Source organism: Taudactylus pleione, unplaced genomic scaffold (assembly GCF_031769625.1).
Source record: "Taudactylus pleione unplaced genomic scaffold, aTauple2 ptg000512l, whole genome shotgun sequence".
Classification (NCBI taxonomy): Eukaryota; Metazoa; Chordata; class Amphibia; order Anura; family Myobatrachidae; genus Taudactylus; species Taudactylus pleione.
Window position 1 is genome coordinate 3,075,736 of NW_028284914.1, and position 17,957 is coordinate 3,093,692.

The 17,957-nt window shown below is 50.3% G+C and overlaps 1 protein-coding gene across 4 annotated transcripts in view; it reads right to left on the reverse strand.

The window, feature by feature from the left end:
- TMCC1 (transmembrane and coiled-coil domain family 1) overlaps positions 1 to 17,957 on the reverse strand; it is a 121,168-nt gene that overhangs the window by 61,734 nt on the left and 41,477 nt on the right. Inside the window, exon 1 of one of the 4 annotated variants that reach the window (XM_088450243.1) lies at positions 6,499 to 6,585. The exons of the other annotated variants lie outside the window; for them this stretch is intronic. Within the exon in view, the coding sequence (XP_088306369.1) occupies positions 6,499 to 6,537 (39 nt within the window). The 5' untranslated portion in view covers positions 6,538 to 6,585. Of the gene's footprint in view, positions 1 to 6,498; positions 6,586 to 17,957 lie in introns of those variants that run through there. 4 annotated transcript variants of the gene reach the window in all.

The following is a 17,957-nucleotide window of genomic DNA, read 5'->3' on the forward strand; positions in this document are numbered from 1 at the left end:
CGATGGAGAGCCCGTCGCTCGCCGGGTCTCGCGCATGCGCACGACGGAACTCCCTCCGTCGTGCGCATGCGCAGTGGGGGAACATCGACCCGCTTGCGAGCGTCCTGCTCTTGCGAGCGGGTCTGAATGACCCCCAATGTTCCCTATCTGCAACCTTTACTTGAACACAACTCGCACAAAGCATACTAGGCACACAAGGAGGGCACTCCAGGGTACGAGTCTCCACCTGCAGATCGTTTAAATCCATTGGCTAGTATACGCACTCTGCAAGTTACTATGCTTTGCTTTATCATCTATTCTTCCTTTAGCTCCTTGCAGCAAGCAGCTCACATCAAACATCAAGGATACCCAAACAACTTCATCAATAGGCTATAGATACCTTGCTGAAGAGCACAGAAACCAGACAGATGAAAGAGCGGCTTCATCAGGGCACGTAATCATTTTATGCTACAACTAACAAACGTGTTATAACTTGCCCTTTCCGGCAGCATCCTATAGACCAGTGGTTCTCAAACTCCATCCTCAGGACCCCAAACAGTGCATGTTTTCCAGGTCTCCTCACAGAATCACAAGTGAAATAATTAGCTCCACCTGCGGACCTTATAAAATGTGTCATTGAGTAATGAATACACCTGTGCACCTGCTGGGTAACCTGGAAAATGTGACCTGTGTGGGGTCCTGAGGACCGAGTTTGAGAACCACTGATATAGACAGACTGCGGATTTTGAGCAACTTGCAAACGCTACTATATAACAATGTGACTTACTACTTGCATACAGGGTTTTATTTATTCAGTGGCTGATACATCTTACCCTAACTGGACTGTGCACCTAGCGTCTCCTGTTATTCCTACTGATCCTCTGCATTTCATACTCTTGGGATGAGGCCTTATAACAGATTGCCCCATAAGATGTGCACATTTAGCAGGCTTATAACACAAGTGGAGAGTAACCCGGGCCTTGGACAAAGGATTTAACATGATTTAGATCGGTGAGCTGGGCGCGGAGAAGTACTCTCTCTCCATCTTGTTTTCTACACCCAATGTGGGGAGGAAGATTGAGTGGCACCACAATAACGTACAACGCAGGAAACGCAAAACGCTGGAGATACAGCCGTGAGGCCCGAAGTTCTGCAAAACACCATAAAGTCATCAGACGGGGGTTTTACATCCAGCCCTCTGCACAGTAGAAGTGTTCCTTTACCAGACACAAGGTACAAGACGTGAACAGTGAAAACATATATATATTTCGGACAATGTAACACTTGCAAAGCTTTTATGTCCCGGCTACTTATATGAACGTTTGAGAAAACGAACTAAAAAAAAAAAAGGGACAACCGTCAGGATGCAATTATGTAACGCTGCCTAATCTGAACTGTAATTCAGCAAGGTCGCCCAGACGAGGCGGGCAGCGTACCTACCAACACCTCTCGGTCTGTGATAAGAATTGGGTGCAGAGAGGGGGCTGAGCGTCCACAGATAGGAAAGGGTAATAGGTATTGGCGCTCTGAGAGTCGTCTTCAGGGGCGTCTCATGTAAGAGCTAAATAAGCAGAACCCAGCGCTCACACTAACTGCTATATCTGAAGTGTGATTATCGAGCAGGACACGGGCAGCTGAGAGCGTTGTCGGCATTATCACAGCTAAACTCTCACCCAGCACTTCCTGCAATAACATCTTTATCTGCTGTAACACTCGCTGCATAAGACGCTCGGCACTCAGCTATGTATAGCACATTGTTCCCGGCCTACATAACCAGAAGTAACAGGATGGATGATCTGTGCATTCAGTACCTGCACTTATACCCAGGCAGGCGTCCTATATAGTCTATGATATACTCCGGAGAGCTGTGTATTCCATGGTGGCAGCTTATCGGTACCTGAAGGTACTAATTCTTAAATCATTCGTCCTATATAAAAGATACTGACCACATAGTCAAAAACATATGTAACAACCGTCCATATCGTTCCAGAACCAGAGATATTTGCCATTATATCTAGATTGTTATGCAGCGGCTATAAAATACCGCACTACATAAGATGAATATATTGGAGATAATTTCTATTTCCCACTATTGAGTTGATCTGGTCACAAAGAGATATTATATGCCTAGGGGCCATTTATGATGCTCTGAGGATAGGTTTAGGCTGCTGGGGTGAAGCTTATTTTTAGGCTGCAGGGAGGGAGGGTTAGGATTAGGCTGGGGGGGGGGGTAGTAGGTTTAGGCTGCAGGGAGGGAGGGTTAGGATTAGGCTGGGGGGGGGGGGGGGGAGTAGGTTTAGGCTGCAGGGAGGGAGGGTTAGGATTAGGCTGGGGGGGGGGGGGGGGAGTAGGTTTAGGCTGCAGGGAGGGAGGGTTAGGATTAGGCTGGGGGGGGGGGGGGAGTAGGTTTAGGCTGCAGGGAGGAAGGGTTATGTTTAGGCTGCTGGGGAGGGTTAGGTTTAGGCTGCAGGGGAGGGTTAGGTTTAGGCTGCGGGGGAGGGTTAGGTTTAGGCTGTGGGGAGGGGCATGTTTAGGTTGCAGGGAGGGAGGGTGGGTTAGGTTTAGGCTGCAGGGAGGGAGGGTTAGGTTTAGGCTTTGGGGGAAGGAGGGTTAGGATTAGGCTGGGGGTAGGGTTATGCTTAGGTTGCAGGGAGGGAGGGTTAGGCTGCAGGGAGGGTGGGTTAGGTTTAGGCTGCAGGGGGGCGGGGATGGGTTAGGCTGTGGGGAGGGGCATGTTTAGGTTGCAGGGAAGGAGGGTGGGTTAAATTTTGGCTGCGGGGGAAGGGGGGGATTATGTTTAGGTTGCCGGGAGGGAGGGTTAGGTTTGGACTGCCTTAGGTTTAGGCTGCAGCTGGGGGGTGGGGGGGGGAGGGTTAGGTTTAGGCTGCGGGGAGGGTTAGGTTTAGGCTGCGGGGAGGGTTAGGATTAGGCTGTGGGGAGGGTTAGGATTAGGCTGCGGGGAGGGTTAGGATTAGGCTGCGGGGAGGGTTAGGATTAGGCTGTGGGGAGGGTTAGGATTAGGGGGCGGGGAGGGTTAGGATTAGGCGGCGGGGAGGGTGGGGTAGGATTAGGTGGCGGGGAGGGTGGGGTAGGATTAGGCTGCGAAGGAAGGAGGGTTAGGATTAGGCTGTGGGGAGGGGTATGTTTAGGTTGCAGGGATGGAGGGTGGGTTAGGTTTAGGCTGCAGGGAGGAAGGGTTAGGTTTAGGCTGCTCGGGAAGGAGGGTTAGGATTAGGCTGGGGGTAGGGTTATGCTTAGGTTGCAGGGAGGGAGGGTGGGTTAGGCTTAGATTGCTTTAGGTTTAGGCTGCAGGGAGGGTGGGTTAGGTTTAGGCTGCAGGGGGGCGGGGATGGGTTAGGCTGTGGGGAGGGGCATGTTTAGGTTGCAGGGAGGGAGGGTGGGTTAAATTTTGGCTGCGGGTGAAGGGGGGGATTATGTTTAGGTTGCCGGGAGGGAGGGTTAGGTTTGGTCTGCCTTAGGTTTAGGCTGCAGCTGGGGGGTGGGGGGAAGGGGGGGGTGTTAGGATTAGGCTGTAGGGAGGGGTATATTTAGGTTGCATGGAGGGAGGGTTAGGTTTAGGCTGTGGGGAGGGTTAGGATTAGGCTGCGGGGAGGGTGGGGTAGGATTAGGCTGCAGGGAGCAAGGGTTAGGTTTAGGCTGCGAGGGAAGGAGGGTTAGGATTAGGCTGTGGGGAGAGGCATGTTTAGGTTGCAGGGAGGGAGGGGGGGTTAGGTTTAGGCTGCAGGGAGGGAGGGTTAGGTTTAGGCTGCGGGGGAAGGAGGGTTAGGATTAGGCTGGGGGTAGGGTTATGCATAGGTTGCAGGGAGGGTGGGTTAGGTTTAGGCTGCAGGGGTGCGGGGATGGGTTAGGTTTAGGCTGCGGGGGAAGGGTTAGGATTAGGCTGTGGGGAGGGGCATGTTTAGGTTGCAGGGAAGGAGGGTGGGTTAAGTTTTGGCTGCGGGGGAAGGGGGGGGGATTATGTTTAGGTTGCCGGGATGGAGGGTTAGGTTTGGACTGCCTTAGGTTTAGGCTGCAGCTGGGGGGTGGGGGGGAAGGGTTAGGTTTAGGCTGCGGGGGAAGGGGGGGTGTTAGGATTAGGCTGTGGGGAGGGGTATATTTAGGTTGCAGGGAGGGAGGGTTAGGTTTAGGCTGTGGAGAGGGATGGTTAAGGGTTGCCTGCGTCGGGATTCTGACCGCCGGCATCCTGTACCCAAACCCCTTATCTCATGCAGAGACTTATGCTATGCTATGTGCTATTCATGGGAGGAAGGCATGCTGGGACAGCGGCTGAGCTCATGCTGAACACGAGTTATTTCTAGCGCTGAAGACCGATACAGAAGGGAAGAGCACTGTGTAAGTTGTAAATAATACAACGTGCGGTGAGATGACAGAACAAAGGACAAACAATAATTCACTAAAGAAAGGTAAAAAAAAAAAAAAAAAGAACCAGGGACCATCTGCCTATAATGCGGTTAAAAATAGAAAACCAAAATGTCCCCTTAGGGAAGAGCTAAAACCAACTCGTGCCCATTAAGAGGCGAGCAGGCCCAGAACGCCGCTAAGCACGCGCTACGTATTCCTCCATCACCGGTTCTATAAACCCAGCAGCTTTACACACTCTGGGGAGCATTTAAAGATGGCCGCCTTGCCCGTCAGTTTGACATTCGCAATAACGCAGCCAAAAATACACTGAGGTCACAAGCCCTCCGCTCTCACCTCCGTGGCCGGCTCAATGCTGGAGAAATCCGCTTAAACCGGCCTCCCTCCGAACAGCATTACCCCAGCTGCTGAAACGCGAGGCCTGGGAAATGCAGCAGGAAGAAAGGGTTAAACCTATATGTACAGAAGCATTAAACACCTGGGGGGTGTAAGTCAGGGGCACCGGGAACATAAAAAGGTCCCTCACACAGGTGCGACTCGTCAGCTAATAAGCGAACACCGCGGCATAATCTAGGTCATGTATACAAATGATGGGGTGTCTTTCCCGCTCATAATTATGGCTGCAAGATGAGAGCTCAGTGACTTTGTAATAGGGGTGATTGTTGGGGGGGGGGCTTTTGACAGCAACGTCAGTGACCGCCCCAGGTTAATTTGTATAGGTTTCATAAGAACGGTGGAGTGTGGATATTACCCAGGACATGAATATCTATGCTTTAATCCAAAATGCCAAGGCCAAAGCGGGTGCAACTGGGGAGGAGGGGGGATGGGGGGGTTAGACTGACTGTAAAATGTCCATATGGGGTGAGAGTTGCCAGTTCCATCAAAAACAGTCCAATGAGGCCTAACAGAGCAGGATAGAGTCAGATCGCGCGTAATCACCCGTCACACCTGGCAATGTACGATTGTGAGCTCAGTGACACAAAGACCACCGGAAATGCCCTACTGAGTAATGGTGGCGAGTGATCTGGGGTAATCCGTTACCATGTTATCGGCAGCCAGTGCACATATGGCGCCAGCCTATTGGGCTCTATAGCTGAGCGTTTGTTTCCAACAATCTGTAACTTGGTGGGTGCATTTCCATGCTGTGGGTATGGATGCAGCCATTCCGTTACACACACACCCCTCCCCCCCCAAATGCGTGCGAATTACAGATTGTGCGGTATCGCTGCTGCCAAGTACAGGCTTACTCCTCTAATGAAAACTCATTTATCCTTACTGGTTAGTCCCATTGTAATTGAAGTAGATGCTGGTCAGGAAATTAACAGGAAGTCAGTGTAAAGCTTCGTAATAACCTCTTGTGTGTTACCACAGTAAGGTACAACTCACTACAGCGCTCTGCCTGGCCCCATGAACCCGACGCGGAAAGTGAGAGTTTGTCCGATGACATAACTATATTATGTCCAGTGCATTAAATCACATCGGTGTCATATTCCGCAGCTATAAAGACATAAAATCAACTCTGCCAGATGTAAGTACTTGGCTGAAAAGCACAGAACGGAGGGCAGATATATAGAACAATGCATTTGTAAAAGCTGCAGCAGTTAAAACAAAGTCATCTGAAAGTAGACGGCAGCTGTACAATACTCGGGTGCATGGGCACGGCTGCCCAGAGGGGTATAGAACCGATTCACCGTACAAGAGCCACGAGAACAGGACGCGACATTCCCAAATCACTCATCCTCACAAAAGGTGACTAGGACAGTGCAATGCACACCCCGCACTTCAGCAATGACCAATAGCACATATCAGGCAGGAAAGAAAACCAATACTTCAGATCTGAATAAATATAAAACAGGAACATTATACATTTTATATCATTTTTCATGTTTTGTAGTTATGGTTCTGGAAAAAAAAATTGCATAAAAAAAAAACCCACAAATTTTTTAAGTGCTGAAGGGGTTAAATTCGAATGATAGGTGGGTGCACAGAGCTTGCAATCTAATGTGAGCGGACGCAAGAACACACAGGGCACCGTGCGAGAGAGAGATCTCTAGGCAGCCTGGAAAAGTGCTCGGATGCAGTGTACGGAGGAGCTGGCATAAGGATGGTAAATCTAGTGCCACCTTCCCTTGTACCCACCTTGGACAGCTGGCGTCTCAGGCTGAACCGCTGGACCATGGTCAGAGCCTCGCTGCCTCCTCACACAAAGAAATAGGTGGGTGTGGTGGCCGGTAACTGCCACGGCATCTCCCGGGCACAAGGGTGCAAAACAAAAGGGATCCCCTGAAGAGGAGGAGGCGGCGACGAGGAGGGGTATTAGCCGAGCAGATGAGCGTGAACTTGGCTGCACCTCATTGTTCCTGTACTACACGGCTACTGAGAGGGAGAGAGAGAGAGAGAGAGAGAGAGAGAGAGCAGGGAGGGGCTGGGAGCTCCTCTCTACACTTCCTGTGAGAGTCAGCTGTGAGGGGGTCCAGACAAATGGACCAGGGAGACCATTCCCCTCCAATGCAGGACGCTGCCTTCCCTCCACCTGACATCTGTATCATTAGCAGCAAAATTGACTGAAACCACAATTGGCTTACAGAGCCCTGGCAGCATCAAAGCCACAGCCTCTGACACAGAGCGCCAACGTTTACCACGGATCTCACCGTCAGCAGCGCAGGTTACCGCACACGTGACCGCAACTGGAATTTCTAAAAAAATAAATAAATTAATAAATACATATATCTTCGTTTCAGGTATCCGATAACATGGCCGCCAAATTTCACAGCTGCGACCAGAAATAAGCCACGAGCAAATCAACGGGATTAAACTAACGCTCCACATGAGACGCTTGAAACATTAAAAAAGGAATTTTATATATATAATTTTTTTTTTTTTTTTCAATAATTTTCCAGTACAGATTCATATCAGACGATCGGCACTAACTCCGTACTGAGAGCAAAATGCTAAATTTAAAAAAAAATATATATATATATAAAATATAGATTTCCATTTATCTTGGAAAATAAACATTTTGTTTGACCCCTGTTATCTGTGGCACATACACGCACACACGGCTTCTTTGTCTGTAATCGCTGAGCACACAGAGAGTCCTATCTAGCACCTCTCCCTGTCTGAGGCGCTCCTCGGGACTTGGAACCGACGGACAATAGTGTCTGGTACAACGCTGGGAGAGCCGCTTCTGCTGCTTATGGAGGAGAGGACAGAAAACAGACTTAGAGCCTTTACAATCAGCCGCAAGGTTCCGCAGCAGCCTCGCGGGTTACGTTTCTGCGTGAGGTGCAGGAAACGATTGTCACCTTATAGGGGTTTGTGCAAAAATGAGCAACGTTATCGTTACTGCGATTCCCTTTTTTTTTGAGCATAAACCAAAGCTACTGAGAAACCTTGCACCTAATTAAATTGCTCCTTCTGTGGCAGTGAAATTTGAGAGGTACACCATCCGGCAGAGAGGGGAGGGGGCAACTCATAGCCACAGAGTGAGCCAGCTTGAGTTATAGGGCTCAATCCAATTACACGCAAAGGGTGCGAGTTGCCGTTGCAACGGTGTTAAAACGCCAACAAGGCACCGCATCTCACACCCCTCGCGGCCGGCTCAGAGCTCGCATTTGCATAATTTTCTTGGGCGCACTATTGGGCTGCGAGCACTTTCATGCAAATTCAGGCTACTGTCAAGTGCGCCCTTTGTCGCGATGACTCGCACCCGCGAATACATTGCGTGCAATTGGATTGACCCTTTAGTCGGGGTGTGTGTAGTGGGTGCCAGTCGGGGCTGGTCTTGTGTATAGGAGTCAGAATGTATGAGAGACCCCTCGCGGGACTCCACGAGGACCCTAAACCAGTTACAGGACCCTAAACCAGGCTTACTATGGGGATCGGGCCACATCCTCTCAAAAATCTTAGACGTAAAACACAAATGGACTGAAAATAAGTCTCTAAACAGACGCGCTGACCGATACGACGACAACATAAATACATAGGGGTCAATCCTATTATGTATGAAGGGGCAAGTCGCTGTTGCAATGGCGTTAAAACGCCAGCAACGGACCGGCACCTCGCGCCCTTTGCCGCCGCACCGAGCCAAAATTTGCTGAATTTTGCTCTGAGCCCCATGAGGCTGCGAGCAAAATTCAGCGAATCTGGGCTGCCGTAATGTGCGCCCATTGCCGCGATGACTCGTACCGGCGAGATCATTGCGGCTACTGGGACTGACCCCATAGACACATGTAAAAATAAAAATCCTGTAAGTTCTTTCACGGCCTATTGCCGTATACACTGGCCTTACTGGAGCCGCAGATAGCAGCTGCCAATTTTAACACCTCGCACTCGCTCAGTAAAATATTGTGGAAAGGGACGAAATAAAACAAACAGCGTCTTCCCCACCAGCTCAGGAAAAGTAAAAAACTTTCTGAAGCTCTGTGAGCAGCAACGCACTGTAATAACCCAGCTGTGACCGCAACTTCCCCCCTGCAAATTCCAATAAACAATCAGCTGTTATAAATGGAAAAACTCCAGCTACACAAACGCGGCATCAATACACCCCACGGCAATACACAGTGCCGCACCCTTCCGACAATACACAGTCCTGGCCGACCACCCCCCACACGGCAATAATACACAGCAACCCCACAATAATACACAGCATGGTAACTGAGGAGCAGAGACTGTACGGAATCAAACTGGAGGCACAAGTGTCTACAGAAAGAGACGGTAACATTATATAACGCTATTACTGATTTTGATATCAACATTATAAAGCACGGCAGAAAATGAGGACTGAAGACAGCTGCGAGTCTGTGTCGTATGTACATTATCTGCTCAGGAAGAATACTTTATAATACACATCTCTATATAATAAGCGAGGAAGTGTTTCTGCCTGTCTGTCCGTTCAGCACGGGAAGAGTTTTGGACCTAGCTCCACCAAATCTGGCACGGTGGTGTAAGGAGCTCCCGAAGCTATTCAATTCAGCGGGCTGTTATGTCGGAGAAAGTCCGTTCTCACGCCTGAAACAGAGGGCCTCATTCAGAGGCGGTCGTAGGATGCAAGCGGTCGCTCAGAAACAGGGCGGCCGCTTGCACCCTGAACAGCCGCCTCCATGTCGGGATTAATAGTGGGTTAATAGTGTTCACTCTAGCTCCGGCGCGAGGCAGGGCGCCGGAGCTAGAGAGGGCACGTTCGTGAAGGGGGCGTGTCTATAAGACGCGTCCCCTCTTCGTCACTCTTGGGGGCGTGCCCGGCACTGACGGACACGCCGGGCAGCCCCCAAGCCCTGCAGGCAGGGAAAATAGATGCTATTCTCCAGCGGTGACCGGGTCACCGCACATTTCTTCACCCGCGGGACACTGCGACCCGCAGGTGAAGACAGTTCCCGCAGGCTGTTAGGGCCGGGCGCTTTTTGCCCTCCTTCTGGAGAGCAGGGCGCTTTTTGCCTTCCAGAAAGAGGGCAGGGTACCGTGCCCCGCTAAAACAGCCTAGCGGGAACGCTAGGTTAACACCCACAGCTCTAAAGACCGCTAAGGGAGATGGTCGCGATAATCAAGACCATCGCGACCATCGGGGCTTACTACCCCTAGGGTAGGGTCTCGTCAACCTTAAGCCCCAGGGAGCTTCCTGCTCTGTTTGAGCAGGAAGCTCCCCACTGACATCACTGATGATGTCAGTGGGGACGCCCACAAAACGGCAAGCGTTCCGAAAGGAACGCCTCCGTTTGGCCGCACAGCGAACGGAGCGAGCTGTCAATCAACATCGACAGCTCGCTCCGTCTGCTTCGAGCCCGCTAACGACGCGTGATCCGTCGTGCGCATGCCCTGTGGACCAACATCGAGTCGGTTGCGAGTGCTCAGCGGTCGCGACCGACTCTGAATAAGGTCCATAGTGTTTAGTCGCGAGAACCGGCATTCTCCTACATAAGTGCTGTTTCCGCTAGCGCCAAGGCCAGAAAACGGCGTTACTTCATCAGTTTTGTCGGATTTCTGCTTGCACCCCAGAAGGGGTGAGAAAGGAATCCTTCAGTCGGGCTTATCAGCGCGCTGAGTTGAACGGCTGCGGGAGCTCCCTCCCAGCGCTATTCAACTTGCGTTTAAATGAGTTGAGCCAAATATCATACAATCTCTAAAAATGGGTACGCTCTTAAATTACACCGGTTCCGGGGCTGGCGCAAGTGGAAATTGGCAGTCTGGCAAACACCTGTGTGAACAGATATCATTTTACCCTCAGTCTGAGCAAGTGTCAAACTTTATTACTCATGCAAGTTCATATTAAATCCAGAGTTACGCTAGGTACACACTACACGACTTGCAAACGATGCAATGTAGTCAACAATTTCACTTGAACTCCCGGACAAACGATCTAGTGCGTATACACTGTGCGATCTAACAAACGACCGATCGTTATCTATATAATGTAACCATACACAGCCTGGTCATTCAGTAGAGCGCACACACTGTACGATCAGCGGGGAATCGTTAACGAGACTGACAGATTGAGCTGCATGTAGAAACGATCTGAAGATGCGACGGGCGATGAGTTGGAATCGGCCATATCATTCAAAAAAAATTGTCTAGTGTGTAGGGCCCATTAGTCCTTTTTAAAGTGAACAACATTATGCCACACAGTACTGTTTCTTTCCCCCCCAGCAACTCACCTCCCCGTGTCCCTCCAGCAGCCTCACCTCCCCATGTCCCTCCAGCAGCCTCTCACCTCCCCGTGTTCCTCCAGCAGCCTCTCACCTCCCCGTGTCCCTCCAGCAGCCTCTCACCTCCCCGTGTCCCTCCAGCAGCCTCTCACCTCCCCGTGTCCCTCCAGCAGCCTCTCACCTCCCCGTGTCCCTCCAGCAGCCTCACACCTCCCCGTATCCCTCCAGCAGCCTCACCTCCCCGTGTCCCTCCAGCAGTCTCTCACCTCCCCATGTGCCATCAGCAGGTGTGGATTTGGTGCCGGGACGCCAGCTAATTACAGCTGGCGCACAGGCAGGCAGTGGCAGACATGGACAGACAACACTGGCACAATTTGAATCTGGTGCTGGTCGCGAGTCAAATCGCAGCTCGTGGACTGGCAGCCAATCAGGAGCAGCCACTGCTAATTGGCTGCTGACCCGCGAGCTGCTGTTGTCTTGCAACTGGCGGCACCGTCTCTCAATATCTGCCTGCCGGTGCGCCAGCTGCGTGGCACGGTGCAGGGAGAGCATCGGGGCCACAGAGGCAGCTCAGGCACCATAGCAGCCGCACCCCTCGCACCCTCGGTAGGGAATCAGTATGAACGACCGCCGGCTGTAAGGCAGCAGTGGAAATCCCAACAGGGGATTTCGGTAAGTATCACTAACCATACCCCCCCTCCCCCTAGTGCCTAACCATAACCCCCCGTTCCCCGCAGCCTAAACCTAAGTCTCCCGGGAAGGAAGCCTAACCCTAACCTCCCCCCGGGGTGCCTAATCACCCCCTTCCCCTAGCCTAGCCCTAACCCTCCCGGGGGAGGCCTAACCCCAAAACCCACCCCGGGAGCCCCTAACCCGACCCTCGCCCCCGCGGCTGCCGCCCGGCTTCCCTTTGATCGGTATGCCAGGTTCCCGGCGTAGGTATGACAGGCATCGGGATTTCGACGCCTGTCGTCAGTAACTTTCCCGGGATTTGACAGTTGGGAAGCCGGCAGTCGGCATTTCGACTGTCGGCTTCTTGAATGCATCCCCGCTGTAGTTATGCCACTGTTTGCATGCATGTTAGCAAACAGTGGGGTCCTTTCAGGATGAATGGAATGGGGTTATAGGCGAGGACAATACACAAACAAAGGCAGCAGGTGTACCCTGAGGTCCAGTCTTCAACCCGGGCATCGCCAGGTATCCCAGCTAGTAGACCATACATGTGAATGTTCGGTCTTTAATTACAGCAGGCTTATAATGCAGTTATGCTTTAATATTTTATTATAATTTGTAGACACCTGGAAGTTTTAACAGTGCAGAAACAAAATGAGAAATAACACAAACAGGCAAAGTGCGCAGAAGGCGCGCACGCTATTACGGTCACATAATCATGTTTTATCGGAATTCATTGATGACCAGAAGCTAAAACACCACATAAAACTTACGGCATCATCGCTGCCTCAACAGAACGATCCTTAAGTCAATAAGTGAGAGTCGGCCAGCGCAAGCTCAGAGTCTGTGCCGCGCGACCTTGGTAAGTGTCCAAGGTTAAATAATCAGATAATCAATCGGACAGCTCCCTGCGCTCGATTTTCAGCAAGTCGGGGCAGCAAAGGTTAAGTGTGATGAAGAACCGGTTAAAGAGCCCGGCCGGGAGCGGCAAAAGATTAATTAAGTAAAGCTTATTGTTCTGGGATTCAACAGCAGAGATTCCTGTACAGATAAGGAACATTAACCCTGCGATCACTCAGAGAGTATACACTTCATGCCCAAACAGCCAAGCTCTATGCCTATGTGCCCGATTCAGCATTGTACGCTAAGGCCGCCACGCGAAAATATGCAAATGTCGCAGGCGCCAGGGGATGTAATGAGACGCCCACTTGCAGCTTTACAAATCCAAGCATCAGCGTAAAATGTTGCAGTATCTGCGTACAAAGACGCGGCATCGATAGCAGATCATTCGATTATCGCAGTTATGAGTGAGTCTATGGTCTCTCAGAAAGACCGCGGAACTGAGACGCTGCAGCCATATTACCTGCGTATGGGATCGCAGACGTTGGGGCGGACACGCCCCCATAATGGTGGCGAAACCCGCGTTCATTGCCGCCACTCCCCCATTACCAACCCCAAATGCTCCGTCATGACGTATGCGCAGAGCGACTTGGATTCATTCGCGGTTTAGCGATAATCACTCAACTCCATAAACATGTGAATAGCGTACATCTCTGAATAAGCCCCTATATTGGCAATCATTGCTTTGTAGCTTATTATACTTTATGTAACTCTACAACCTCACGCAGCGCTGTACCGAGACATTTTAATCACATCAGTCCCTTTTTCCCAGTGGAGCTTGCAATCTAACATTTCCATATCGGTCGGGACGGGGCCCACAGCACCAGCGCAGTTAGGCAGCCGCCCTGGTGATGTAACCAGTTTACGCAGTAGGCACCAAAGGAGGAAACAAACCGTCTAAAAGTGCACAAAGAAAATTGGCTTTCCAGGGTACGGTTTAAAGAATTGGATTTTTATCGGCAGCATTTACCACGGAGAGCTCTGCGACACGCCACGTCAGTATATAAGCACACCGGATGTGCACACGTAGAAATGAAAGGTAAATATTTGTTTAACAGCTCCAACTGCAAACAAATTCAAAACGACTCTGAACCCCCGGACACGCGTGGTCAGCCCTGTCTAGGAACAACACCTTGTGGGTTCTCACTTTGGGGAGAGCATATAGGCCCACACAAGTACTCGTTAGCTGCATCATCTTTGAGTCACCGTGATAGCATTTGGCTGGATAATTAAGCTGGAATGTTACATTTCCTGTGGGCTGTGCTACGGTCTTGTTAATAGGCAGATTCCTGACTTCTGGCTGATAATGTCCGGGCGCATACAGAACGGGAGCAGGGGGCGAGTTACAGTACCATGGGGATGGAGGGACAAAGGAATGGGTGGGTGGATGGGAGAACCGCTTAAAGATAACCAGTCACCTGCTCACAGTGACTGCTACCATTTTTGGGGAATACTTTGCATTAATTCGCTCGCATCTAGTGACATCACCACGCCTCTTCTGAATAATCATTTTTAGGGTACAGGACAATACTCACGAGAACACAAAGACAATTTGCTAGGAACTAGTGACATCACTGAGAACACAGACTGACAATTTGCTAGGAACTAGTGACATCACTGAGAGCACAGACTGACAATTTGCTAGGAACTAGTGACATCACAGAGCACAGACTGACAATTTGCTAGGAACTAGTGACATCACAGAGCACAGACTGACAATTTGCTAGGAACTAGTGACATCACTGAGAGCACAGACTGACAATTTGCTAGGAACTAGTGACATCACTGAGAGCACAGACTGACAATTTGCTAGGAACTAGTGACATCACTGAGAGCACAGACTGACAATTTGCTAGGAACTAGTGACATCACTGAGAACACAGAATGACAATTTGCTAGGAACTAGTGACATCACTGACATCTAGTCACACGGATGACAAGTATGCAAAAGCTTTGAATGAATCTGTGCCTGAATATTGGTTCAGCAGATAAGATGGCCACTTGCGTTTTGCGTATGGGATGGTTCAACGTTAAAGGGCTGGCTGAAGCGAGCATTTTGTAATAGCAACGGTTTGGATGTGCTGGGAAACATGAAATAACTGTATAGTGTATATACTGAGCACAATACACCACTGTGCTCTCACTCCGCGGCACTTGGCTGTCACCTTAGGAAGAAGGCTCTATATTAAGTGAACATGGAAACAGTGACTGACAGCTTGTCAGAAATTTACCAAACTGATTGGCTGGTTCATGCACAGGGGCAGGGCGAGCGATGTCACAGCAGCTCAAGTGACTGCAATTTCAGCTTTTGGGAACCTGTATTCAGACCCCATGAGGTAGGACCATGTTCTAAACATGAGAACGGGGCTTCAGCAGGCTGAGATTACAGAACCTTTGAGTCCAGCCTTTGTATATGAATTCCTGTTTATCTATCCTCCGGCATGGAAAGCCTGGTACACACTATACGATTTCTCGGCTGATATACCAGATTCTGACGGATCGGAACGACCTATTGTTGAAGTCGGCTAGTGTGTACCCACTATGTATCGGGCGGTCGGGCACCTGATCGTCTAATGTATACCGGCCGCCCGATATGTTGGCTCGTCGGCGGGGAAAGGGGAGGGGTGTCGCCCGTCTGATCGCTGGGTACACATATCATCTAGTGTGTATCCAGCTTAAGCCTAGGAGCTGGGCGAGGAACAGCCGAGTGACATGACGTTCGAATTACAGATGGCGGAAATGTCAGTGGCATGTCTGGATTTTATAAGTGCTGGTTTCTCCCATTTGAGATCATTTGTACTAAATACATTTCCTTAGGTGGAAGCTCCCACCCCAGAGATATTATTATAATCTGTATTTGGTGTGGTGCCAGCCATAACTGATGCCGCTGATGTACTCTCCATAGGAAGAGAGATCCATCACCGCAGCTCCAGACTAAGGGGTCTAGTTACTAAGCAGCGTTAGGAGACAGAGTGAAAAGTGATAAGGTACCAGCCAATCAGCTCCCAACTGTCATCTCACAGGCTGCATTTGAAAAATGACAGTTGGGAGCTGATTGGCTGGCACCTTATCACTTTTCACTCTGTCTCCTAACGCTGCTTAGTAAATAGACCCCTGAATCCCGCCGGGTCTCCTCTCCCCGGTCTACGGCGGACACACGCGGAGCCGAGTGCTCAGCTGTGCACGTTCATGGAAGCGATGAGACTGCAGTAACGATTCAGAGTAAAACGTAGCACGTTTCCGGTGGCTGACAACCGTGAGACCCCGCGGGCATCCTACAATATATATACGGCGACTCAATACACGCACGACCCCCGTCAAGCCGCACACAGCACTCAGACATACAGGCAGGAGGCAGCAGATCTGCCTAATCTGGGACAAATAGCCAGGATTCTTGGCATGTCTTGGGTATTAAAAAGACGCCCCATTTAATCAGCCAGGATAAGGGGTATTAAACGATTTGGCTTCATTTCGTTCCCTCTGACTGACATCTGGAACAGATTAAAGTTTTGGGCGCATCAGGTCATCCCCTCCCCCCCCCCCCCCTCACCAGGCTGGAAGCGCGTCCGTATTCCCAGCAGTCAGACAGACTGCGCAATGCTTCCTGATGTACAAACAGACTTTAAATTTATTAAACAAACATATCATCTGCATCAGGAACACAAACTGGAGGCTTCTAAAAAAAATAAAACATAAAAAAAAAAAAGGGTGTCCAAAATACAGTCCTGCTTGAGCCGGCCACATGGGCCCATCCGCCTGCTCTGCCCAATTCCAAATGAGTTTAAAAGGAGAAACCCCGATTTTTGTACGATCAACCCCGTCCCCTTCTTCCTTAGTCCAGTAGCCCTCCTGCTACCCAGATTTTCAGCTGCCCCCATTAGCCCAGGAAGCGCAGAGCAGCCTTGCCCGAATGGTCCGTAAACCTGGCACACACCCATTCAGCATAGCCCCACTGGGAGGAACGGTTAATGTTTAGCTTCTGTCTGAATACTTCTCACCTCTAATAACCCCGGTATCAGTGTAAGCTTATAACCAACATATTTCAGAAGGGTAACTCTGGTTTCCACAGAGAGGGACGTAACCGTATCCTTACAGCCCGCTCTGCGCCTCTCCTATAAATCATCTGGCATCTCAGCGAAGCCTCGGCATTTGGATTAGAGGCATGACACTTCTGCAGACACCTCAGGAACAGGGATGGGAGCCCTGCCAGGGTAAGGGGAGACGTCGCACTGTGTTGTGCAACTGAGAATCCCTCAGGCTGGAGAATCACTGGACAGAGTGCAGCAATCACAGAGCCGCTTGTCTGAGATGACACCTGAAATCTGCATCAGCGAAATGCAAAAATAAATGTTACTGGTCTGCACCTTGGGAGGACTGGTCCAATGGAAACATCACTGGTAGCTTCTAGCAAATATGGGACATCACACACAGCTTATACCCAGGTAGAATGTGACTCCGGAATAGATACGTATAATTATATATCCCGCAGAAAGCAATAACTTCACATAGCTTACGTAGGGCGTTTATAGCTATAACATTCCACCTTTTACTTAACTACGACTCTCAGCGTGCTCCCGTCACTGGGTGGATGAGCGTTGTAGGAAAATCATTTCATCCAGCAGATTTAGGGGTCTAGTTACTAAGCAGTGTTAGGAGGCAGAGTGAAAAGTGATAAGGTGCCAGCCAATCAGCTCCCAACTGTCATCTTTCAAACACAGCCTGTGAGATGACAGTTAGGAGCTGATTGGCTGGTACCTCAGCTCATGTCACTTTAGCAGCCCATACACTATTTTACACACGATATGAACGATTTCCATCGATCGCAATGATCAATCGTGCATATCGTGTGTGTTTTGGCATGCTGTACGATGGCGATGCGCGTCCCCGCCGTCGTGCATCGGCATCGTAGATCTTATGGTAAAAACCATAAGATCTGCGATCCGTCATGCTGTTAAATAGGTAACCGAAGCATCTTCTAAGATGCATCGTTTACCATTCACAGCGGCATGCGATGCATCGGGGTGAATTAGAAAATGTACCGAGGTGTCGTACGTTTTCAAATCGCGCAGTGTATGGTCGCTTTAGTCTCCTAACACTGCTTAGTAAATAGACCCCTTAGGGTGTTGCTTGGGCACCCATGTAACTTATTTGGGGAGACACAAGCTAAGTGCCTAATGCCACGATACTACCCCCATGTGTGTTTGGGCAAGGGACTGGCCTCATTGCTGCCAATTTGGACACCCACTGACCACAGTATAGTCCCACTTTAGAAGAGGTACCCTATTATGTCCACTCTCTGCAAGCACATGTCGACTACTCCGCTACACACAACCATAACCACCACCAGTACCAGAGGGCACGGATGCCCATGTCATCTCCCATGGC